Source organism: Psittacula echo (genome assembly GCF_963264785.1).
Source record: "Psittacula echo genome assembly, chromosome: 4".
In the NCBI taxonomy this organism is placed as follows: domain Eukaryota; kingdom Metazoa; phylum Chordata; class Aves; order Psittaciformes; family Psittacidae; genus Psittacula; species Psittacula echo.
The window spans coordinates 5,087,627-5,112,519 of record NC_137738.1 but is presented as its reverse complement, the minus strand read 5'-3'; the positions used below and the strand labels follow the sequence as shown (position 1 = coordinate 5,112,519).

At 42.2% G+C, this 24,893-nt stretch overlaps 1 protein-coding gene across 1 annotated transcript in view; it reads left to right on the top strand.

Annotated features, from left to right (window-relative positions):
* Nucleotides 1–9,559: 9,559 nt before the first annotated feature.
* The window catches only part of PRKCE (protein kinase C epsilon), a gene marked incomplete at both ends in the record, with an annotated part of 282,775 nt that continues 267,441 nt past the window's right edge, over nt 9,560–24,893 (top strand). Inside the window, one exon of the mRNA XM_080615806.1 lies at nt 9,560–9,907. Coding sequence (XP_080471932.1) covers nt 9,560–9,907 — 348 coding nt within the window. The remainder of the gene's footprint in view (nt 9,908–24,893) is intronic.

Below are 24,893 nucleotides of genomic sequence, written 5' to 3'. Positions count from 1 at the left end.
TTATTTTATGAAGAATGAAGCAATGTGGGGACTGTGGTACCTACAAGAACAATCAAATCAAAGACAGAAATATTAGTATTTTGTCTATGCTACTATTTAAAGCATCACATATAGACCTCCCTAGAGGCATTAAATTTCTTTGACTTTTCCTAAGGATGGGTGAAGGACACTGGATTCCCCAGACTCAGAATGTTAATACCATGGATAGTGACAATCTCCCAAAGGACTCCTTCAGTTATATTAGTATTAGGGATGGGAAACCCTTTTCATGAATAGCACTTCAGAAAAATGCCATGCCCTTATAATTCTGACATGTATTTTCATCAAATTGTGTTGACAGTTATGGTCAAAAATAAACCCACAATTTTTTTTTCTTGTTGTTTGGGGTTTTTTTTCAAAGAAACACTGTAACTAATCCAATTTAAACATTTTTATTAACATTCAGTTAATGGGAAAAATAATTCATATAACTTCTCTTAATTTGGATTTGTTAAGATTTGGCAGCTCTACATTTGATTTCTTTGGATCAGTTGCCTGTTTGACTTTATGAGAGCAGCATTAGGGCAAGTATACTGGTATTAGTTCATTTAAATTCAGATAACAAGAAGTAACTGACATAATTGTCATAGAGTAGATGAAGGCAGACAACTCTCACACATTTCTTTTGGAGTGTCTACTTTACTTAGAAAACAACAACCAAACAAACCTTTTTTCATAGGAAAACTTTAAATTCCATGATGGGTTGCTTTCATTTGAGAGCTAGATGGGTTTCAGATACTCAACATTTGTAGTCTATGGTATTCCTTTTTTCTTTTTAACTCAAACTCCTTGATGTGTCCAAAAGCAAAAATATTTATGGGGGAGAGCAAAAGGATGTCTTTCAGAAGTTATCTGCTAAATGTGGATAAATACAGGTTTATTTGTGTATGTGTTAAAAACAAAACCACATTAAAATTAAAAATTAAAAAAAAAACAAACCAAAAACCTGTTGTTTTCTTTGATTTTCATGAGGAAGAAAACCTGTTTTCTAGGTAAATCAAATATAGTTTTTCTTTGCCATTATAGAATAACTGTCATCCTAAAATGACAGTCAGGATGGTGCTTTGAGGATAGACATGTGAAAGCTTTGTAGATTGCTATGTTTACAGAGGTATAATTACTAATTAAGTAGCACTAACTCAGATGTGTAGTGTTTTGCTTGGGCTCAGAAGTTCCCTATCACCTGTGTGTAATGGGAGTGGATCGTGCCCTGTCTTGCTGCAAGCATTCTGCTTTGCAGGATTACATCTTGATTTCTGCTCTTCTTGTGCCGTGTTAGAAGAAACTGGGGTTGCACTGAAGGAAGAAAATTCCTTGCATTACTTGAGAACTTCTACAAGCTGGTCCAGAAAAGACTAAGAAAAAAGGATGAAGCTTTTAGCGGGACAGATAGTGGGTGGGTATGTTTTCAGCATGTAAATGGAGAAGAAGAATGGAGTATGACAAACTTAGAACCATACCCACAAACATAAAAAGGAGAAAGAAAAGTAAAATAACCTGTGGAGAAGTAATTATGACCTGCTGATTCTTTGTATCTTTATTCTGTTTGTGAACTCTCAAGTCACGAGTCGTAGTAGTTTAGTGGTCAGCTCTTTTCTATTCTGTGTTGCCAGTAGAGGCCCGTTAGGCATCAACACATGGGAAAAGATGTCTCTGTCTGTCCACACCTCAACATTTTCTCCCAGTACTGACTCGCTTCCTTCCCTCAAGAGAAGTATGTTAGAGCAGAAACCATTGGTGGACTGTCTGTGTCTTAAAAAAGTTGAAACTGACACCTATGCTAGGAAATGAAGCTTGGCTTTAACAACTTTAAAGGCATAAATATTATGTATTTGTGTAGCTAGGTACTGTGTTTCAGTTCTCCAAAGACAAGTCAGGAATAAGTCTACTGAAGAGTCCCAAATCTTGACATTTCAGATTGTTTAGTGTTATGCACAGATATATAGGCCTTTTTAGGCTTTGGGCATCATCGTAACTGGCTAAGGAAGCCAGGTAGGAAACACAGCTCAGTGTGCCCTACATGTCCTGAGTGGCAAGACTGCAAATACTGTAAATCATTACATCAGTCCTTTATTCTGCCTTAATTTCTCAATTTTACAAAGTTTGGATTCTTGGATACTACAGTGGGAAAAGGCTGGAGTAAAGCTGAAAACTGGGAATCATGAGATACAGATTTTATTAATGACTGTTAATGACTTCCTATGTGATTTTAAGCAGGTGGTTAGAGCTAAATTCTCAACATTGTCCACTTGAGATATCTCTAGTCATGTGTTTTACAATTAAAGCACTCAAAATTCAGAGGCACTCCCAAAATGTAGCGCTTTAATCGTTCTCTTTCTCACTCCTCTGCTCTGTAAGGTGGTGATGATACCTACTTTTGATGAGCCTTTGCTTTTTACATTTAATTGATACTACTGAACTGATGCATAATTTAAAATCATCCAAAAAATCAGAAGAAGCTGGTCATTATAGTTACACCTTAGGCACACTTATTACTGTGCTGTAACTTACCAGCTCTGAAATGAGTTTGCCTTGGAGTGTCACACGTAGTAGTGACAGATACTCCAAACCCCATCAGGGTTCTTGGGTAAGGCAGTAGGATGAATCCTAGCAATGCTTCAGTGACGTGCATACACCTTGCTGCTATTCTCAGCAACCTTGTTACATCCAGTGATGCCTGGGCACTCAAATATGAAGTTGTCCAGACTCAAAGCCTCCCTTTTTAAATTTCTTCTGGTGTACTCACACTAAATAGTTCAGTAGCACAGTCTTTCTAGCCTGTTCTATTGGTATGCTCTACCCTACCATATGTCATATAGCTTGCAGTCCTCTAGCGTATTTGGAAGTGAAGAGTCAATTCCATTTCCTGGAGGCAAACACACTCAGATCCCCTCAGAAAGTTTCTTTTTGGGAAGTCTACCTGAAATGGGAAACACTTTCCAGTAGCAACTATACTGTGGTACTCTACAGAGAGAAATAGAGCAAAAACCAACAGGAGTATGGATAAATGACAGCTGATCCCAAAATGCATTGAGTGTTCAGCCTCAAGGGGCTGTGACAACCCAAGAACTAGCTTTCCTATGATGAAAGGAATTGCATTTATCACTAGACAATGCTTGCTCCTTGCCTGTAATTGCTTACATGGTAGAGAAGAAAGGACTGAAAAGGACCTGGAAAGGCAAAACTCAAGTTCATGTTCCTGGTCTCTTCTGGTCCTACTGCAGAGACTGAGTTGTACCTTTAGAAAAGCACTAACTCCAAGGCTCACCCTGTATGCATGGAGAGGCTCTTCTAGGGCAGGGGGTTCTCTCCTGCAGCCCAGTCCATTCTGGAATTGCCTCCTTGTCACTCTGTCCCACAATTAGCAAGAACAGTCTAGTCTGTTATAGTCTTGAGCAGTGTTCGTTAGCTGCAAGTTTTCCTGCCCAAGAAGATTCTCAAGATAGGGCTGATAAACCAAGAACAGAACAGATCTGGGTTTTACTCTTCACAAGTTTCTCCAGCAACTCCATGTCTAGACTAGCAACAATCCTACAAGTGGCAAACCTACAGTGAATGTTGCCAGCAATGAAGTCTGCATATGTCAAGGCTGAGAGGATACATGTACTTGACCAGGAGGAAACCTATTTTTGTAATTGGAGTATGTTTCCAGTATAGAAATACCACCATATTTTACCAGAGAGATGTATAGTGCTAAAGCTTTTGTATCAGTATAATAAAATCACCATCCACAGGCAAGAAAATAGTATTTAAAAGAATCCCACAATGGTGAGAGTCCCTGGCACAGCTGTGTTTGTCTGGGATCATACTGCTCTACAGCCCTGCCTAGCTAAGCCAGAAATCTCTAGCCTAGCTGTGACCTAAGCATATGTTTCTGCAACTGGTGGTATGGTTTTGTAGCACATGCAGGTATGCTTAAGCTGGATGTAATCTATCCAGCTCAGATAAGAACAGCTAGGAAGGTATAAAGTCATGGGTTTCAGTCTTGGCTAGCAAACCAGGTGCATACCTGAAATCAGGCTGGCTGGTAGGCATTGCACTGAGGTCACCATGCCATTATGTCTGCCAGAAATAGGTACCTTAAAGCTGCAAATCCTGTAGTCCCATGTCAGTTGCAATATAGAGGTATTCTGAGAGGTCTATACCCAGTGAAAGCTAACAAGTTGAAGTAGTGTTTCGTATGTTCTTTTAAAAGGGGTTGGGAAGAGTACCAAAAGTATAATTAAACTAGAGACAGTAGGAGAGCTAATTAATCACACTGACAAGATCTCTCTGGCTGAGACATTTCACAGAGAGCATTGGGAGTGCCTTAAGTAACTTTCTCATGTACCTGCTTTGTGAGTGAAGAATAAAGTAGTAGGAAATTGGCTAGACACAAGGGAAAACTTGGGATGGAGTTGGAGGTTGGACCAAGCTCAGTGGGACTGGGCCTTTTCTTCCTCTTTAGAAAAGATGAATTAGCTATTGGTATACCCTAAATTTCATTTTCAGCATGACTGGAGTGAAAAAGCTCTTGAGGATGCTTTTTTTTTTTTTTTTTCATAACCATGTGTCCAAAATTAGATATCTAAATAATAATTTGACTTTCAAAGACAGTCAGCATTTGCCAGCAATCTGTGATTTCTTGCCAGGAAGGGACTGATCCCACTGACACTCAACTATTGCACTTACATAAGCATTAATTTCACAGGAATTCAGTGGATCTACTCACGCTAGTGAACATCTTCACATACATGATGCTTGGAAGATGTTCATGTCTTGTGTGAATTCAGAGCCAAAGTTCCTCAAATTTCACAAGGGTTATAACTTGGGTTCTGCCTTTTATTTCTTTCCTGACATAAAGATGTTTCTGAAAATCTCTCCTGCGTGCAAGCCTGATTTGATTCCTTGTGCATCTGTTTAGTATAAATATAAGAAATGCCAGTCCTTTTAGAAATAAACCACCCAAAACCTCCTCTCGTTCTTTCATATTGCTGTACTTGGAAAAGCCTAAAAATTTGTTGACGTTTCCCCAAGGCTTAAGCAGTTCTTCAGGAAAGCACTAAAACCGATATAAGCGTTAGTTTTGTAAAGACTCAGCCAGATATATTCTTCTGCCTCTGTAAAAAAAGTAAATCCTCCTGAAAATCCGGTCAAACTCTCTATCAACTTTGTTCAAGAACACTTCAAAAGCAGTTGCAATTGTGGCTGCATTTAACTGAATAAAGCCTATTGCGAGTCCTGGAAAGACTTTACACACTCTCTCCACCAGATAGTGCTGTTTCTCCACAGAGTTATTGAGGATTCACAGGCCAGGGAAAGGTCAGGGGCTGACTCGAGGTAACAGACTGCCTCTCCCTCCCTCGTCTGTCCCCGCCATTGCCACTCTGCGTGCAGCAGAGGAGGCGCAGCCGGAGAAGGATTTGCGGGAGCAAACCCATGTTTTGGAAGGCTGTTGTGTTCAGAAGACTGCATGCTGGTGTGGCTGTCGTTGCTACCCGTTACCAGCTTGATGTAGTCTCTTTCTTGAAGTAAGAATGCAAATAGGCTGCGCTTTTGTGATCTCTGGGGGGGTCTTTTTCTTACAGCTTTGCAGGAGACCCTAACCGTGCAGTGGTCTGTCAAGTAATCGGTCAGACTGAGGCAGCACTAATAGAAAATCAAAATGCCAATGTGTAGATGCTCTGGCATGTGAGCAACGTATGCTAGGAGCAGTCCTGACACAGAACTATGTGCAGTTTGGTGCCAGAGTGCTGAGCAGAGGAACTTCCACCAGCAAAAGTTATTGCTGGGCAGTAGACACATCTCTGTAACCAGTCCTGACTCCAGGTACTCTGTGGGCCCTGTGTTTCCTTAGAAACCCCCCCCCCGCAGCTGGGAAGAATACCTCAAACATTATTAAACTACAGGGCATGGTTTGCTATGTTGCTGTAGCCTGTGTAACACAGTACAAAAATGCATCTAAAGGTCTTCTTATTGCCTTTTGGCAGGAGAAATATTGCATGTTTCGTGCCTTCCCCTCATGACCTGCCTGTGAGAAATAGAAGGAAGAGTGTTTGCTCTTCCACTCTTAACGAACCAAATCATTCCCAAATGTACAGCAAGGGAACAGGGGAAAAAAAGACAAGCAAACAAATACTTAAAAACCTTTCAAGTGGAAAACGGTGCCTAAAGTCAGAATGTTCTTTGCTGTCTGTTACTTTAAAGTTTTTGAGACCACTGAGCCCATTTTTTGGACTAACTTTGTGGGAACTGTTGTAATGTTGCTCAGTGTACCTGAGCTACTGGATTTTAAGAATATTGTTCTGGGGTCTTTTGGTAAGTTAATATCTACTTAGCGTAAAAGGTCCGTTTTGACATAAATATGCTCTCCCAAAGCATGATTAAAAAGAAGAAAAAGCTACAAATAAATAAAACCAGTGCAAGGTATGTGCATTTTCCCAAGCAGTGCAAGGCTGGAGTGAGCTCATGAATCCTTCTTCATGCAGGCAGTCTTAATAGGAAAAATGATTTGTGAAACCAAACTTTATTCCTTCTGTGCGTGGAGAAGTGCAGATGGCTCAAATTAGGTATCGGGGCCTAGCTGTGCATGCAGTAGGTTGTATATGTAATTAGCCGAATATAAAGTTTATTTGTATTCTTTTGTATGTCAATATCGTCTGTATTTATGCAGACTTTCGTCTGTGTGAACTCACAGAGATGCTAGGTCATTAAACTCACCATGGATACTGTGTTTACTTAAACTTACCTTGGTTGTTCAGAAGATACATAGTTGCAGGTCTCTTGAAAATAAATGGAGAAGATGAAACAGTGTATCAATTTGGCTCTTCTGCTTTCCGATACCTAAGGAAATGGAGCATATTGCTTACATTGCTGTTGTTGAGAAACAACACAAACACATCCAGAAGAAAGATTTAATTACAGTGTTGTTTCTGACACACTGAGTGTAAGGCCGTATAGCTTGATATATAGTACTGTAAGTGCTACGTTGTGAACGGGGTTGGGAGGACAGGAGGAGGCGATTCATGTATTTCCAGCGGGCCCTGTGAGTTCAGTCCCTTACAGAAGTAATGCAATAGATGTATCACGGCTGCTGAGAGCCTGGGAAAGGTTGAATTGCAAAGGAAGACATTTCCTGTAATTGGCTCCATATCACAACTTAATATCAAACAATTCTGCTTGGGGTTTGCCAAGATGACAGTGAACATAGAGATTTGACTGTACTTTTATTTTGGCAAGAGGCACCAAAAAGTCTTCCTTCCATTCACATGCTTTCACGACCCTTAGGCTTCATTAGTACTGTATCTTCTATCTGGAAACTACTCTAGAAGCACACATATGGGAGCTATTTCATTAGCTCCAAATGGAACACCTGCCTCCTAAGCCGTTACTTGTAGAAATCCCTAATTACCTGTGCGTTGCCCTCCTGTCAGGAATATCAGGTCCAGATCATGGGCTGGGTGCTTTTATGTCCTTACTTGGCTGGATCCAGGCAACCCAGTTTCTTCCTTTTACAGTTGCTGAAGTTTTAAAGCACTCAGCTGCCCTCCCAGGTGCCAGCATTGGCCCTCGGTTTCTCCTGTGATACTACAGTGAACTCAAATCCCGCCGCAGGGCAAAGTCCATCCCTTCTCTAGTGACTACAAGACAGTAGTAATTTTCACGAAAGGAAACCATCTGGATCCCGAGTACGTTTGTCCTGAGGAGAAGAAAGCCAGGCTGCACATGGTTTCCTGGTTTTTAATGCAGTAGTTGGTACCACGGTGACGAAAATGACTGAAATCTTACATGACGCGCAGATAGCGCTCAATAACCCGGTGTGCACAACCTTTTAGTCCATTCTTCCCGCTCCCCAGTACCCTTACGGGGCAGCAGCGCCTAACGCCCCTTGGTGCCCCCCTCAGCGCCAGGGGCAGCGGGGCTGAGGTGGGTCGCGCAGGTGACCCGCAGCAAACAAAAGGGCTGGCAGCGCCCCACCGCCATGGGCACACGGCATTCAAACAGCCGCTTTCTGCACCTCCCCTCCCCGGGCAGCCACCATAAGCGCCGCGTCCCCGCCGGGGAAGCGCGGCCGCGGGCCGGGCGGGGCGGGCCCCGGGAGGCCGCTTCCCCTGTCGCGGCCGGCACTTCCCGGCGCTCGCACACCGCGGGGAAACTCTTCCTGCGGGCCGGCCCCCGCTGACGTAGCGCTGGCTCTGCCGGCCGGGGCCCGAGGTGTGGGGGGGGTGCGGCGTTGTCGGTGCGGGCCCCGCTCGGCGCTGTCAGGAGCGGCGGGGCCCGTTGCCCGCAGCTGGGTGCTGGGGGCGGTGCTGTCACGGAGGGCAGGGCTGGGGGCGCCCGGCGTGCTGGAAGTAGCCGTGGTGGTAACGGCAGCGCCGCGCGGCGGCCCGGGGCAGCAGCTCCGTGGTGAAGAGCGGTATTAAAGCGGGCGGGGAGGAAAGCGGCCGGGGGTGTTTTTTCCACGCTCGGTTCACCGCTTTATGCTGTGAGGAGGAGGAGGAAGTGGGGACACAGTCACACACAGAGCCCCCTTGGAGAGCCGCCCGGCGTGGGGAGGACCCCCGGCTGCATTGCCCGGCTGGCCGGGGCCGCGCTGCTCCCCCAAGAGGCAAAACTTTCTAGGCGCGCAGGGCCGGGGCCGCTCCGCACGCTCGCACCACACACACACACTGACGTCTTTTGCGCATTTCCTGCGCTGGGGCGAGCGGCGGAGCGGCACCGGCAGGCGGGCGGGGGCTGCGCGGAGGGAGGGAGGCGGGAGGCGGGCGGGGGGCGGCGGCGGCTCTGCCCATCGCCAGGGCGGCGGCCGCCCAGCCGGAGCCCGCCGAGACCCGCGCGGCCCGCTCCGCTGCCGTCGCCGCCCCCCCCCCATCCGCGGGGGTCGCTGCGCTGGGTCCTTGGCCTTGGCGGCGGCGCGGGAGGAGAAGGAGGAGGCGGCGAGGCAGGACGGGCGGCTCCGGGCTCCGGCGCGGATGGAAGGTCCCCGGGTGGATGTCTGCTGAGCGGAGGCTGTGCAGTAGGCAGGGCTGGTGGGTCGGTCGGTGTTTCTGATTTGTGTGTGTGTATGCGGGTGTGTGTATTGTTGTGCGGCGCACGGGCAGGACTGGCGTGTGCGGGAGCCTGGGGTCGCGGCTCTGCCTCTTCTGCGGAGACTGAGCCAGGATTATGGTCTAGGTGGAGGGACGAGGCTCTTGCGTACCCCCAGGGTTGGTTATGCGCGGGTTCTGACTGCATTCGGGGGTTTCTGCAGCCGCGGACGCCTCCCCTCCCCGGCGCCCCCCTCCCTTGTTTTCCGTTAGAAACACGAGCAAGAAAATAAATGTATTCACTGGGTGTCGCAAGAGCAAAGGCTAAATAATCAAAGGTAACAGCAGCAGCAAGGCAAAGGGACCCGCACTCTACCCTGCTCCCTCACTCCCAGACCTGCCCTCCTATTTATTGGGGAGACCTCCCTCCCTCTTTCCCTCCCTTTCTCCCTCCCTGTCGGTGCGAGTGCGTTGTGCGAGTGTTTAATCCCGGGGAAAAGTGCAGCCATCCAGCCATGGTGGTTTTCAATGGGTTGTTGAAAATCAAGATCTGCGAGGCAGTGAATCTGAAACCCACGGCGTGGTCTCTGAGGCATGCGGTGGGTCCCAGGCCACAGACCTTTTTGCTGGACCCTTACATAGCCCTCAATGTGGACGACTCCAGGATCGGGCAAACCTCAACCAAGCAAAAGACCAACAGTCCTGCATGGAACGATGAATTTGTCACCGACGTTTGTAATGGCAGGAAGATAGAGATGGCTGTTTTCCACGATGCCCCCATTGGGTACGACGATTTTGTAGCTAACTGCACTATACAGTTTGAGGACTTGCTGCAGAATGGGAGCCGCCACTTCGAGGACTGGGTGAGTGTTCGCGCTGTAGGTGCATCCACGTACGTAGGGGTTTTGGTGGCATGGCTCTGGATGCAACATCTGCCTTGCAGAGCTAGGTTGCCAAGGGCATGTAATGGCTCTGAAGGCTTATTATTTCCATGCTTTGTTATATTGAGATAGTCATGGTTACTGTATATCTAATGCATGTGGTCTGCAGGCTAGGGAGGAAAGAAAAATATGCTGAATCTAAGTAAGAGATGTGTAATTACCACTTAAGTTTCTGAAATGATGTTACATAAATACAAGTCTAGTTATCTTACTGTGTTTGAAAAACCCCAACCAAATGCATCTGTACAGAACATTACCGCAAAACCCAGATCCAGCACTTGGACTGACTTCATCGTTTCAGTGTGAATGCTCTTGGTCAGCCTGCCAATGACAAGCCTTAAAAATCCAAAGCTGACCTCTGATACAAGACACTTTGGGGTCTTAGTGTCACTTGAAAGCTCAGTGCATCAGCAGTGATGCTCCTCCTTCCTTCTCCCAGATGATTTACACCTTTATACATACAGCTAAAGCAGTGCTTCTTCAGATGCCTGAAATTGATGGAAGGGTCCTGGTGGATTTTGCCCCCAACCAGACAAATTCTCTTGCCTGTATACACAACGTGTCTCACAACTTCCACAGTGTCTTAAAGACCTAGAGGTTATAGCGTGCCTCAGTGGGAGTACAAAACAGCTGGAGAGTGCTTGGTCTAACATCCTCGGTTACTGTGATTAAACACAGAAAAATCAAACAAACAAGAAGAGAAACACAGGAAACGTGAATATGCACCTTTCACGTTTCTGCAGTTGAACAGTTAAGTGGTATATCCTTTAGATGAGATGTATAATAAAACAATAGTAGCTGGCTTGTCAGTTTCAATGTGTCCTGCTTGACCAGCCACCTGAAATGTGTATGCTCATCTTCTTGTGTATTTATTTGTTATGCTCAAGGATACTAGTCGTGGCAATATGTCTTTGTCAAACAGACAAAGAACCCGGGGCCAAAATAGTGAGAGTTAATAGTTCTGAGTTTCATGTATGCTGTGGGGCTTCTTTGCTTAATGCAGTGGTATAAAGGGATGTCAGAGTAATGGAAAAGCATGAAAGAATTTGGCTCTATTTATGCTGATTAGGAGCTGAACAACTTTACTGTTTAAACTTCTATGTTTACAACTTCAAAATATTTTTCACTTATGCTACACATTACATTGTGCTAATTAGCATCTAGATAATTCTGGTGCTCTATAAAAGCTACATATTAGTAAGGCTGGATGGTAGAACTGGCTGATAGGCAAAGGAAAAATAACCAAATCAGGAAAAGACAAATGCAGCAGTATTGCAGATGTCTTTTACCTGGGTTGAATGATAATGAAGTTGTTGTGGCTCTTCTGAAATCATGGGGGGGGGGGGTGTCATCCTTGAGACCAACAGGAGGAGGATATCACCACAGATTTGTAGTGAAAAAGTAATAATTTCATATGTTCTTTTTGTGTATGGTGTGTGTTGTGGTTCCAGCCAAACTGGAAGGACCTTGCAGGTTGCAGATGCCTAGTTGAGTTTTGGAGGGGCTGGTGTGCTGGGATATATCCCTGCTTTGATTTTTAAGGTGAACTCAAACGTCTGAACACATTCCCTAGATAAATAGTGGAATTTAACAGATTGAGGCCCATTGTAAACATGATTTGGGAGGAACTACATAGCTGAATCAGATAAATGCTGTGTTTTATTGCACCAGGATTCATTGCTGTCCAGCATTCACTGGGTGGGAGGAGTCGAGGGAGTGACTATGCTTGTCTGCTGGTGTGACAGAATTGAGGACATGGCAGTGGATAGTAACTGGTCAGCTCATTATAATGTGGCTTCTGAAGCATCACTTACCTCGTTTTGTGCTGTAAATCTCCATGGTTTGGATGGTGTTTGTGAGTACAGGTACACCACCCTCCCTGTATCACAGGTAGAATGGGTGGGGAGCAAAAAATCCTCCCAGAAATTCCTGAAATCTTCCCATTTACTGAATTGTGTCACTGTAATGGTAATACCAAGTGTGTTTATTGGATTGTTAATAGATAGGGACCTTCAGAGAACCGGCTCTTACAAAATTACACTGTTTTTTGTCCCATTTCACTGAGTTAAAATAAGGCCTGTGGGCATGGCATCTCTATAGAGTCCATAGTAAAGTAAATAGATTTCTTGGTATCTTCATCAGTATCTGGAGTGTGTATTAAAACCTGAAAAAGAGAAGTTGTCTATGAAATGAATGGGTTTCACAGTGCAGGAAAATGCATGTGGCCTGCCTAAACCAGCGTTAGACTGAGATCTGTTGGTACTAAACAGTTTCTTCTGTTTAATAAGAGGACTAATTCCTTCATTTCATTGTTGGCATTTAGGGCAGATATTTTTTGTAGTACTCTTTTCCAACTTTATGACAAGCAAATTAAAAGCAGCAATCACAAGAACCCATTCCTCCTAACTGCCTAAAATGTCAAATAAACGCAAGCTAAGAAATACTCTTGGAGACTATAAAGCCTTTTCATGCCATTCTAAGGGTTTCCCTTCAAGCAGTCCTGAAAGTTTAACTGGGTACCACGTACTTGTTGAGCGTGTTTGGTGTAATTGTGCTGCTGCCCCTCTTTACCTTCAGAATGATACAACAGTTCTAGCAGGGTGGACTGTCACTATTTAAATAGGCTTGAGAAAACAATCATGTCCTGAGAACAGGTCTTGTACATGTATTAATAGAATCATAGAATAGTTAGGGTTGGAAAGGACCTTAAGATCATCCAGTTCCAACCCCCCTGCCGTGGGCAGGGACACCTCACACTAAACCATGCCACCCAAGGCTCTGTCCAGCCTGGCCTTGAACACCGCCAGGGATAATAGCTTTAATGCTTTCAATTTCACATAATACTGTGTATATTTTTACAAAGAAATTACAATATTTGTTTTGTAACAACTGCACTAGGGTCAAGGTTATGTTACTTACCCTGTCGTATATTTCTAGGTGCTTGTTAGAAGTCCAAAATGCAAAAGAAGACTTGCAAAGAAATACTATTTTAGGGTGTTTTTTCCCCCAAAAGGAACCGTTTCTCTCTTTAGCCGGCTCACCTACTTTGGTTGGATTTTGCCATTGTGCAAATCCTTGGGTTTTTTGTAACAGATGATTTATTTACTTTTTTTCTTTCTCATTTTTAGGAAAATAGGGGGTATTTTTCTCACTGTTAAGCCTGTGCTATATACTGGTGCCATGGTTACAGTGGAAACACTAATGATAAACAAGTACAAAGCTTGAAATCATGATAGCATCTATTGTATTAGGACAAATCAGATAAATATGCAGAATCCTGGTTCCTTTTATCTACAGAGTATTCAGCTGTTGCTAAAATGATTTTTATCTTTATGATATGTATACTCCCTGTGAGTGTGTATATATATGTGTATATATATGTATGTGTATATGTATATATAAATCCCAAACAACAAAGTTGTGGCCTAAAACAGGGATGAAGATTTTACTGGATGGAAGCTTTTACACAAAATATATACTTCCCCCCCCCAGATCAATATAAAATGTTTGTGTTTTGAAAAAGGTGTAGTGACAATTAAAAGATGGCTGCTTTTCCAGTGGTGCATCAGTACGGACACAGCGCAGGAAAAGTGTCAGGTTTGCAGATTTGTTTTAGTCATGGCTACGCTGCAGTTTTGAATAGAGCTTTGGATTTATGGCATTAGAGGCTTTTCTATAAGCACATAAAATGTTATACAGAATGGCACAGGGTATTGAAGAGGATGTTGGTGAACTTATGCTTTGAAAAATGAAAATATACAGAATGGTAAATAACCTGCAAGTTCTGGCTGGGAAACAAACTAATAATATGGAGGCTGTGGCTATGTATTTTTTGTGCTAGGTAATTCAGGTAATGATAAAGCATGTCTATATCTAGCTTTCTTACGTGTGGCATATATATACGTTGCACTTGGGCTTGTAATGCAGCTACATTTTGACCAGTAGAATTGAGATCAGGAAGGAAAATACTGTTGAAATTTAGCCTTGTGGTTACACTCCTGTGAATTAGCGTGATCAATGTTTATGTGTTTGGACAATTGGTAGTATGGGTTCTGAGTTCAAGTCTGCTTTCCAGAGTTGACGATAGATGAAATCAGTGTAGTTGGACCTATGCCAAAGACTCCATCTGAGGGTCTTAGCCATTAGTCCGGCTGTACACGAGAAAACCCATTGAGTTGTCGTAAGAAGTCCTTTCGCAGGCTGAGTAGCAGCACTCACTAAACCAGTTAGGACATCACAGCATTTAGCAAGAAAAGCCTCTGTTTCCACTGAAAATATTTTACAGCTATATTTAAGTTAATGAAACAAGTTTAATTTTCTGCTTTCTTAAAAATAATCCATAATGCTGTCAGGAAAAAAATAAACCACAGATTTCGGAGAGCTTTACTTTGCTAGTCCTAAATATCTCCCACACTATTTTTACTGTATGTTTTTTTTGCTTTTCAGTGTTGCTTCTTAAGATCTAAATTTAAAATGTTGGACTTTCTTGAAAGCATCCTTTCAGTTTTATCTATGTGAAGTTAGTCATGCAACTGTGCCACCATTGCGTAGATCAAGTTTATGAATAACAAGTTGGTGATGAGTTACGGCAGGAAGTGCACTCTTTTGCATACTTGTTGATCTATTGAGTTGTGTATTTTTATGTCATGCTTTTAGTGTACTGTTGAAGGAATTATCCTATTCGAAAGACTAGGTCTTTTAAGTTGCAGTCTGTACAATCAGACACCGTAACAGAGCTCTGAATGTCACCTAAAAGGCAATAGCAGGAGAGGAGTTAAAACTCTTGGTCCTGTGAGCTGTCCATGGATGTGAGAAGTAAAACTGTGTCCTTCCAGGCCTCTAAGCTGAATTAACCTGAAAGACTATTTAGGTGCTTATGAGAGCTTTCCTGTTAGTGTTGTCTTGTGGTGTTTTGTCTGTGTTTTGTTGTTTGGGGTTTTTTTCCTTGTTTTTTTTGAATGCCATTTCTGGTGCTGAAATGGAAACTCCTTTCAGTCAGCAGGTGATCCGTTGGCAAACAGAGAGGAATCATCATCATTTTAGTGCAGGTCACCCTGTGCTTTAACCTCTGCTTGTGCCATACACTGCTGGAGGTTAACACTGGGCTAGCAGAGTGTGATTGTAGTGTGTTTTCATTTGTATTTTCGTCCCCTGGCTGGACTTTATCTGTGCTGATGGTGTTGAAAGGCCTAGGGTTTTGCTTGTGAAAGCTTTACATCTCATCTAAACTGTGGTTCATGGGCTGCTGAAAAGCATTGTTACCAGAAGGGTATTTGTTGAAATGAAAGGGAAATTGCTGTCCCGTTTGATAGGTGCATGACAAGACTGTCATGGAGCAGAGTCTGTCAGGTTTGGGAAAGAAAGGGGGGATGAGGGTGGGAGAACTTCCCAGGGATCAGCAGGGTTTCACAGGGACTTGGTGTAATTGTGAGGGTGGGCAGTTGTCAGGAGGAGATGGGAGATTTGGGAAAGCACTTTGTAAAGGTTTTGATCTTTCTTTGCCTTCTCCCCCAGCCTGTCTCCCTCCTGTGCCTCCTCTTTTCCCTCTCTGCTGGGGATGTGGTACAGTCACCACGCAGCTCACCCACTATCTCGTATCAAACCCTTTCTACAGCTGCATAAATCTACTCCTACTCCCCGCTAGAAATGTTCTCTCCTAACAGCTCCTGTGTACCTGCAGTGCTTTCCCAGCCTGCTGAGAAGCAATAGAGGGGGGAAAAATCTGCGTTTGTAGTTGCTGCTTCAGGGAGAGAGGAGGGACAAAGTGGGGAATGAAAGAGATGAGAGAGATGAGGCATGCAGAGAAACCTGGAGGAGGGTAACGAATAGTTGCTGCTGCCCCACATACTCCAGCTGCCCTTTTGGCAATAGCAGAAAGCTACACAAGTAGGAGACAGGGATGAGCTGGCACAGGCAAATTGACTAGTTGAAGGCCGTATGTTGCTCACTGACCTGTTTTTGTTGTGTTTCAGGGTGTTATTTTTCCCTGCTTTGCTCAGTGTCTAGGTTTTGAAGTCTTACTTCAGACATGAACTAAAACTCCCAGGGCATGAAGAGTGTGTAGTAGAGCATGCATTTCACTTAGTCCTCAATTATTATACACATAGGTCAGGATTTGATCCTGTGATTGATTAGAGTCTCATCCTATTGTTGCCAGTACCAACACTGACATGAAATTCCATGTAGTGAAAGTAATTCTAATAACTCTGTAGAAAGTATTTGTTAGAACAAAGTTACCAGTAGCAAGAGTCCAGTTGATAGGTATTAATTCAAAGCTAGACTTTAAGAAATGTCCAAGTGGGGGGGAAACAATACATGTCATTCTCCTATCACTGTAGGGACACTGTGTATCATTATTCCAGCTCAAGCCTTCCATAGCTGCGATGCAGAACTTAATGGTTGTGAGTAAACCACTGATCTCGCTGGATTCACTGTATTTCATGCAGGCCAGTGTTTAAATTCTTTCCTGAACAGGGGCCTGTGTTCCAAAGGAAAACCAAGAATAAGTAAGATTTAATAACATCCTTTACTTTTGTTTTACTCTTGCTGATTTATTATTCTTCTGCAAATCTTGCACATGCAAGCCTGGTTTCTGCTCTCCTCAGCCATCAAAACTAAATCCTTCAAGAATTCCCCTTCAAGAATTCTTTAAATAGTGCCGAAATGAGGATTTGATTTAAGTTGGAATTGTCGGACTTGGCATCTAAGTGTGATTAGTTTCCACTCCCTAACTAAACTTCCATTTAAATGAACTTTTGGGGGGGTTTCAAATTTTGAAGGGATGCTATGAATACAATTTAAAAAACCAAGTAATATTGGAGGTGAGAGCCTTTCTGCTTGGAATTGGCTGGTTAAATTCAGTTATGCTTTACCCAGTACTCTCTTAATGTTCTTTCCCTCACCCCAGTTATAAGACTGTAAGAGAAAGACATCTACAGTTCCTGGTTAGAGAGGATTTGAAAACAATAGGGTGTACAAGTTATGGGGAATCCATGGTGAAAGAGGACTGAGAAGAGACTTTCCCTCCATCCACATGGAAAGCTAGGTCTGGAATTATCTGGATATGAAATAAGATCAGAAGTCCAAAGACAGCTTGGAAAACTGCCAGTTTGTGGGGGATGACCAAACAAGTCCTTTTGTCAAGCTAGACAGAGCAAGGTCTGAAGAATGGGGATGTTTTGGGTGCCCTTTTGAGTTGTGCACATCGTAGCAGTTACAGGGGTTTCTACCTTTTGGGGGCAAAGTGGTCATTTACAAGGGGCTGACAAAAAGTTTTAACCTTGTGTTTGTAAGCGGCTGCTTTCCTATTTGGGAGGCAGTCACTAGAAGACTTAAAAAGTTTATTTGGCAATATTAATATGGAACTGCAACTTTGAAGCTCGCAAATAATTCTAGAGGTTGGGTAACTCTCATGGCAGTTGTGTACTTTGCACTGTATTTTAGTAAAGCAAGATGCAAATGAACATGATGTAAGAACATCTGCAGACATCTGATCGTTATTCACAGTCTGTAACTTGAGTTGCTAGTAAGGTTGATTTCTGAGTGTCCTCTCGCTTAAATTCCTCTAAGAGTTAAAAAAATCTGAAGTTATGATTGCCATTGATTTAACAGAAGTTGCAGAAGCCAAGATTTCACATATTTCTGAATAGCACAGCTAAAAAGCCTAGTGATATTGGCATGTTCCCATTAAATATAACAGGAGTTTTAACGTTTATTTTATTGGAATCAGTGTTAGAGAAATGGTACACAGTTCTAAGAGTTTTTCCCCTGCTGTACTCTGAAAGGCTTGAGCTGTTGAAGAACAGCAGTAAAGAAAGACCGTTGCTTTTTGAAGTAAGAAAGGAAAAGTCTGATTCCATTGGAAGTTTGCAGGCAGCCATTTCTGCCTTATATTGGCTAACTTGAACTGATTTAATTGTTCCAGACAATAGAATAATTTTGGTAGTTTCTGGTGTCCTGCTGGGCAATTTCATCACAGGCAGTAACAAAAAAGCACGAATAATGGCTAGATGTTACCGGATAAATTTCACGTCTGCACTGTTTGAAGTGAGCCTCCATTGTATCTCTGTATCTTAAATGCAGAGTAGGCAGACTTAATACTTAGTGTTTCCAACTTAGTATCGTTACAGTATGCATACACAACAAGCTTCTTATGGGGAACCAAGGTTTCTTACGCATTTTAGAACGTTTCAATCTTCAGTACATTGACTTTTTTAATGTCATTAAACATATATATAGCTTTGTCAATGTTAATAAGTATCTTTAGACTGTGACATGGTAGCAATGAAGCAGATGTAATGGCACTGAAGGGAAGACTGCTGCATATTCTGCATAGGTGATGAGGAAATGGTTGGAATTGCTTTGCTTCGTTCCACAGATTAAAAGCCAGAAAGACAGTAGTATTTTCTCCTCCCTTCTTATATTTCAGTCTCCTCTTCATCATCTGTTCTGTCTTCTTGCTGCCAATTCTTCATTTTTCTTTATCTGTTCTGGCTTCAAGATGGTCAAGAAATGATAGGGCAGCCTTTACAGGATTGCATAAGATTTTGATGTTGGCAATGCCTGCAGGCTACGTGAATGAAATGTCCAGCTATAGATCTCTACAGAGACTTATTGCACATACGGTTTTCCTACTGGGACCATATTTACTCACTGCATAAGTCTTTGTGGCATTTGTCAACTTCCCTTTATTTCAAGGTGAGATTGATCCATGGTCTTTGAAGATGATGACTGAGAATGTGTTGGAAAAGGAAAGGCTAAAGGTTACTTATGCTGTGTCTACTTTGTTATCTTTCTTATTTGGTTCTTGTTGGATTTATTGAGGATTTTGTATTTATTTATTTTCCTTCTGTGTTTCGTTGCCTTTTACTTCCTTGTAACCCCATAGTGCCTAGGCACCTCTTAAACATTTAACCTCATGGCCCACTTCTCTTCTCTTTAAACAGCTGCTATTACCTTGTCTTCAAGTCCTGGCTGTCTGTTTTAACTTTCCCTTCATTTTTCTTGTCATTACTTCCCATATTGCTCTTATTCTCACCACTCTGACTCTGTTTGTCTTTTTGTCACTTTGGTGGACCAGTGAGCTCCTTGTGCTAGTGACTTAAAAGCATCTTTAGTATATGAAGTTTTGTGGGATTTGCTCAGTTGCTGTCATCCAGAGCACGTCCTCATTGCACTTCTCAGAAAGAGGAGGGGAACCAACTGGTCAGACTGGTGGCTGTTGGAGCACTTGTCTTCAACCAGAAGTGGTGCACTGAGTTCCCAGTCAGTTACACAGTGGAAGTGGTTGAAGGAAGAAGTGTAATTCAGTTATGGTAGCTTTGAACTCCAAGCAAAATGCTCCGATTTTCATAGTCAGTGGGATGTTGAAAGAACATGATCTGTTCCTGGAAATGGGACTCTCCCAAGCAATGGAAACTGTTGTAAAATTTTAGCTGGTACTGACTGTTGGGGTTTTCAGGGACTCCTCATCACAGAAAGTACCCAGTGTTGTTTGGTATTTTTATTTTATATAAAGCACAATTTTGGTTTCTGTCTTCAGGAATTTACAGTCCGAGCACAAGTCAAAAAAGGCAGATTGGGGAAGCCAAAAGAAATAATAGGACAATGCTTACTAGCATTAAAGGCTGTAGCAGTAGCTTAGCAGGAGCCTATCAGTTCAGCTTTGCTTGGTGTCCCTAACTTAAAATTTCAAGGTGAGAGGCTGTAGTGGAAATCTTGCTGGAGATGTTTGGAGATCCTAGTGCTTTGTGTGATGTGGTGTTTCTCTTCAAGGAGTTGAGGAGTTTATAGGGGCAGCCCTTATGATCTAGTCTGTGATTCCCAAATTTCAAGTTATTTCTGAGTATCCCATATAGCTTAGAGAATGTTTTGGGTCACCCACTTTTAGGGAACTACAGTTTTTTTTCTGCACAATTCCTAGAAATTCCCAGAAAGCTGGTATTAACTGTGTTATTAAATTTGAGCTCTTTTCTTTATCAGTAGCTGGGTTAGGGTACAACCAGCATGGTAATCAAATGTAAATTAGTACATAAGATTAACAAAGGGTTAATCTTATGTACTGATGTCATTGGGCTGAGATAAGCTTTGTTAAGTTTTATTCCACACCTTTGCTCTTTGTGCCAGCAAGTTCTCAGAGCTATGTCAAGGCTCTGAGAGGAGGAAAAAAGAGTTTCATTAACCTTTCATACTGATTTTTGTAGAAGCATTACCCATTGCATCAGAAGCAAGCAACAGTGCTTTTCACCTAAGGAGCAAAACCTTGTAGCTCTTTCTGATAACCTTTATTCAATACTTTATTTACATAGCAAAATTCATTACTTTAAAAAGAATATTGGTTTAGTGGTCATATTTAGGATGTAGCTTTGCATATGCATTTATTTGTAAGGCCATATAAAATGTTTTAATATACAAATTCAGCTAAACTGTTCTTTTAGCAATTACATAGTACATTAACAGCCCAGGCACTGTGACCTAGACAAGTTCCTATGATCTCTTCAGGTGCACACTCATTCTTTCTGTCTGCTTTGCAAGATGCCTTGGGTAGGGGTTACCGTATTACCTTCTTGTATGTGTCGTTTAGGACTCTGGGGTCCCCATCCATTTTTGAAAGGCATTTGCTATACAGCAGTAACACGGTATAAAATATTAGATCAGGTACAGTTGACCTCAGTTTGTCATAGCCCAGTGCAGTGGGAAAAGCAGGAACTTTTCTGTGTTGGTTTTGTTGGTAAGCAGATGTGTCAGTAAGCAAAACCCAATATAAATATAAATAATATACACCGTAAACACAGAAGAAGTTTAAGTGTAGTGTGTACTGTACACTAATGACTGGAAGGCAGACAGGATGTAATTTGTCTTGCACACCAATTCAAAGCTGGTTTTCCTACATGGGTTTTAATGGGACTTTGAGTGGTGTTCCCTGTTTCTGAAACTGTTGAGAGTACGAGTATCATTTAGTTGCATACATAGTGATTCCTCTGTGGTACTAGCTGAGTTAGGGAGATAGGTAGTTACACCACCATCAGTTGAATGCCTTGTATGTTTAATATTACACTTCACGTATTTCTCAATATTGAGGTCCGTTGTAAGTTCTTCAGATATGTGGAAGTCACATGAAGAATTTAGGCTCCTTTGCATCAGTGGTTATTTCAGTATTGTTTCTGTAGTAAGCTCAGCTCCTAAACTGTGTATGAGGGAGTTTGGCACGTATATGGGTTCTCGTAAGTGGTATTGTTCAGAATGTTTTAAAGTAAAAAAAACCCAACCAAACCCTAATGTTTTGTGGTGGGTTTTGTTTTGTTTTGTTTTGTTTTTTCTGGCTGGTACTTCATTAATAAAACAATAGTAAACCATTGGATATTTGAACAAACAAAATGAAACTGATCTCTCTAACCCTGTTTGAATGTACTCTGGACATCAAACTGACAGGTTCTAACATGTTCCAACTGTTAATATTTGGTTTAAAATGGATGCATTCTCCAGCCAAGCACTGTTCTGCTGTATCAGCATTATTAATACCATAAAGCTTTCAAAATCCTTCGTGTAATCCAAAGTTTACAGTTTTTCTAAAATCAGATTTAAAATCAGATGTGAAGTGTAGGAATGTAATTTTGTCTTTTATGCTGTTCCTGGAAGACCGGGGTCAAGAAAAAGCATCTGACTGAAATGGAAGGCAGGCAGAGTGAGAAATAGGGGTAGCTCTGGTGAAGCCTCTCCTCCCTACAGCCGTCTCCCACTGGACTATATGGGCTTCTTCTGTTTGGGACCTTGGCGTAATTGTGGCAGTGATCAGTAAGACAAATTACAGGCCCAAAGTTTTGTAGGACTGCCAAAAAGTTTGCAGCTCTTCCAACAACTGTGAATCAGCCCTGTGCCCTATTTGCAGACTAGCAAGTAAAATCTGCCTCTCTGCAGCAGTGTGCCAGTCTGCAGGACCCCCTGTATGTAAGCTTTATGCATGGTTAATCAATTGTACGGTGCAAATAATGTGAAGTCTGTGAGATATTTTATGTACCTATGAAAATGTACTTGATGCTTGTGGTACCACCAGTAAGGCAGGGGTGAAATGCTGAAATGTTCTCGGAGTGCATATGCAAACTTTCAGCAGGGTGGCAGTTTTCAATGTAGGAGTTATTACTTTGGTAATACTATGTGTTAGGTTGTGCAGAAACAGAAAGCGTGTGGTTTCTTCCTGGAGGAGCTTAAGCTATAAAATAGGAAAACTTATTATCTCTCTTTGGGTAATAAAGTCATAAACTACAGCATAAGATATCCACAGGTCTTGGACCTGTGTATCAAGATAGAAGTCATGTGCAAAAGCCATGGAAAATGAATAACAAAACACAGATCTATACTTTTCAGAACAGAAGTAGCAAGATAAATAAATGGTGCTTTATTGCAAGTTTAAAAGATGTATTTGCTGGCCTTGGGGAAACAGTAGTTGTCTAACTGGGTCGTTAAGGGAGAGTGTTTTTATTCACATGAGTCAGCAGAGAAAGAGGCTGAACCTTAAGTTGTGTGCCAAACCAAGGAACATGTAAATAAGATGGACATTCAACAAAGTGAAGCCACTTTGTAATAGGCCAGATTACACAAATAAGGAAGGTGATATTTGCAGCAGGCTTTATTTAAATGAAAGTTCCCAAATGTCATAACAGGTCACAAAGTAAAAATGTCTATGGTCAGGATTGCTTAGTTTTCCTTAGTGTTTGTGGTAACAGGTAAGGTTGGTGATTTAATTTTCACAGTGTACAAAGTGTATATCCTGATTACTTTATGGTCTGAAGTTTTAGTGAGCCATAAGATAATGTGTAGTAAGTTCATAATAATCTTGCATGCTGTGAACTGGTCAGACAAGTTTTTACATACTAAGTTGTCCTGCAAATACTTGTGAGATAATGTGTTGTCTCTTCTCTCTTCTGTAATTTTTGTGTTTCTTTCCATTCACATTTCCTTTAAACAAATGAGGATGTCATTAATGGGAAATGATGGAATGGACATTCACTCATAATTCGGGTATAAAATCTTCTTATAAAATGAATAATCCGGACCTTTATATCAGTGGTTCTGGGAGAGGCCTTTGTCAGCTTTAGATTTACACCTAGTGATATGTAGATCTTATCTGTCTCAGGCAGTAATGAAATTCATCAGCAAAATACCTGAGTCTGGAGAATCTTGAGCATAGTCATCTTCACAGCATTCCTAAGAGGAAGTGTAATGGATGGAGAAACCGTATTCCTCCATGTCACCCAGAACTGTGGCACAAGCATAATGGTTTTAATCTCAGAGTTTTGCAATGGAGGTATCAATATCCTCATTTTTACAGAAGGGAGACTGGGGCTGAGACATAGACTACTGAAATAAGGTTTCTGCCCAACAACTTTCAGATACCTCTCTTTCTGTCTTGCAGCTTCTTCCTCATCTGTCAATCACTCCTCTTGCAGTCTTTTTCTAAAAGATCATCACAATTCTGTTTTGTTCTTTTAGCATATCTTTTGCAGGCTATTGGGTTTATGGTTTGGTTGGGGTTTTTTATGTTTTAATTCTGCAACCACTTTATTGTGGGAATGCTTTAATTCAGTTGTAGCGAACAAACAGAAATGCATGGCCTTCATCCTACTGTGTTCTTGACTCTGGAGCTTTCTCTATAGAGGTATGGATCTATAAAACCAGTCTTTCAGACTGTCACAGCAGAGTTAGTAGTTTGAAGTTGATCTGCCTCTCTGGATGACTGGTTGAGAGCAGCACCAGCTTTACTGTTTCAGCAAAAAACTTACCATCTAGATGTACCCTGCATGCATGTACTTGAAGTGCCTTCGGTGTCAGTCCTACTGCTGTCAAAGGGGCTGAAGAGTTGGGTGTGCAAATCCCTTTGCAATGTAGAAGATATTTTGAGCACCTTTGAAAGCTGCCATCCAAACTCATTATTTTATATACTGTTTAGAATCCCATAACTGAAGTTCGTATGGTAGAAGGCAACAGCAGACAAAATGTAAGGTTAAGTATTTGTTGTTTGATGCACTAAATTCAAAGGAAAGAGGACTTCTATTTGGGTCACTCATTTCAAGAAAAAGAACATCTAATTTTCAGTTTTTAGGGCCTTATCTTTGTTACTAGCAGTAGAAGGGCTTAGTATCCTACAGCTGGAGTTTTGTGAAGAGGAAGTAAGCGTAGCTGGTGTGTGCTGTGGAGCTGCCACACAGTGCACCAAAGCCTGATACCCCAACACCTGAGCGTGTTTATAAAACAGATACTATGAGATTATACCGATGTTGCCTGCCTGGCAAACCACCAGCCTGTGGTGTCCCTGGTTTTGAAAAAGCCACGGTCACTACAGCTGATATGCTAACATGGTTTGGTGTTAACATGTTTCGCTTCAGGATTGATCCTGGGTGGGATAAATTTGATGCAGACTATCGCATCTGAAGCTTTATGAATTGGAGAAAGAGAGGTTCTGGACAAATCAAAGGAGGTGTTAGTTGAGCTTGATCAGAGTTGCTTTGCAGAATTAGTCATTATTTCTCGTGTTTGGAGGTCAAATAAAGTGGGGGAAGGACACAGCATATCTCTTGCCCTCCTTTCACAGTGAAGGAGTGGCATTCTGTTGGGTCTTTTGATATTGTGTATATTATTGAGCTTCCTGATCAGTATAAATTTAACAGCTGGACTTGTAAATGCAGTAAAGCTTTTTACTTACAGTTCTTTCATCCGAAAGGTATTGTGCAGACACTACAGGCGAAAAATGTCAAAATGTGGATTGTTAAGGTATATCATAGTAAAAGTAGTCAGTGTCAGGAACCTAGTTTTGTGGTACTAGGTGGATCTGAAAGCATTGAAGCGCAAAGGTGATAAACTCATGGCTTCAGTTACTTAGAGTTTTCATCTGTTCATGAGAATTGACTTTAAA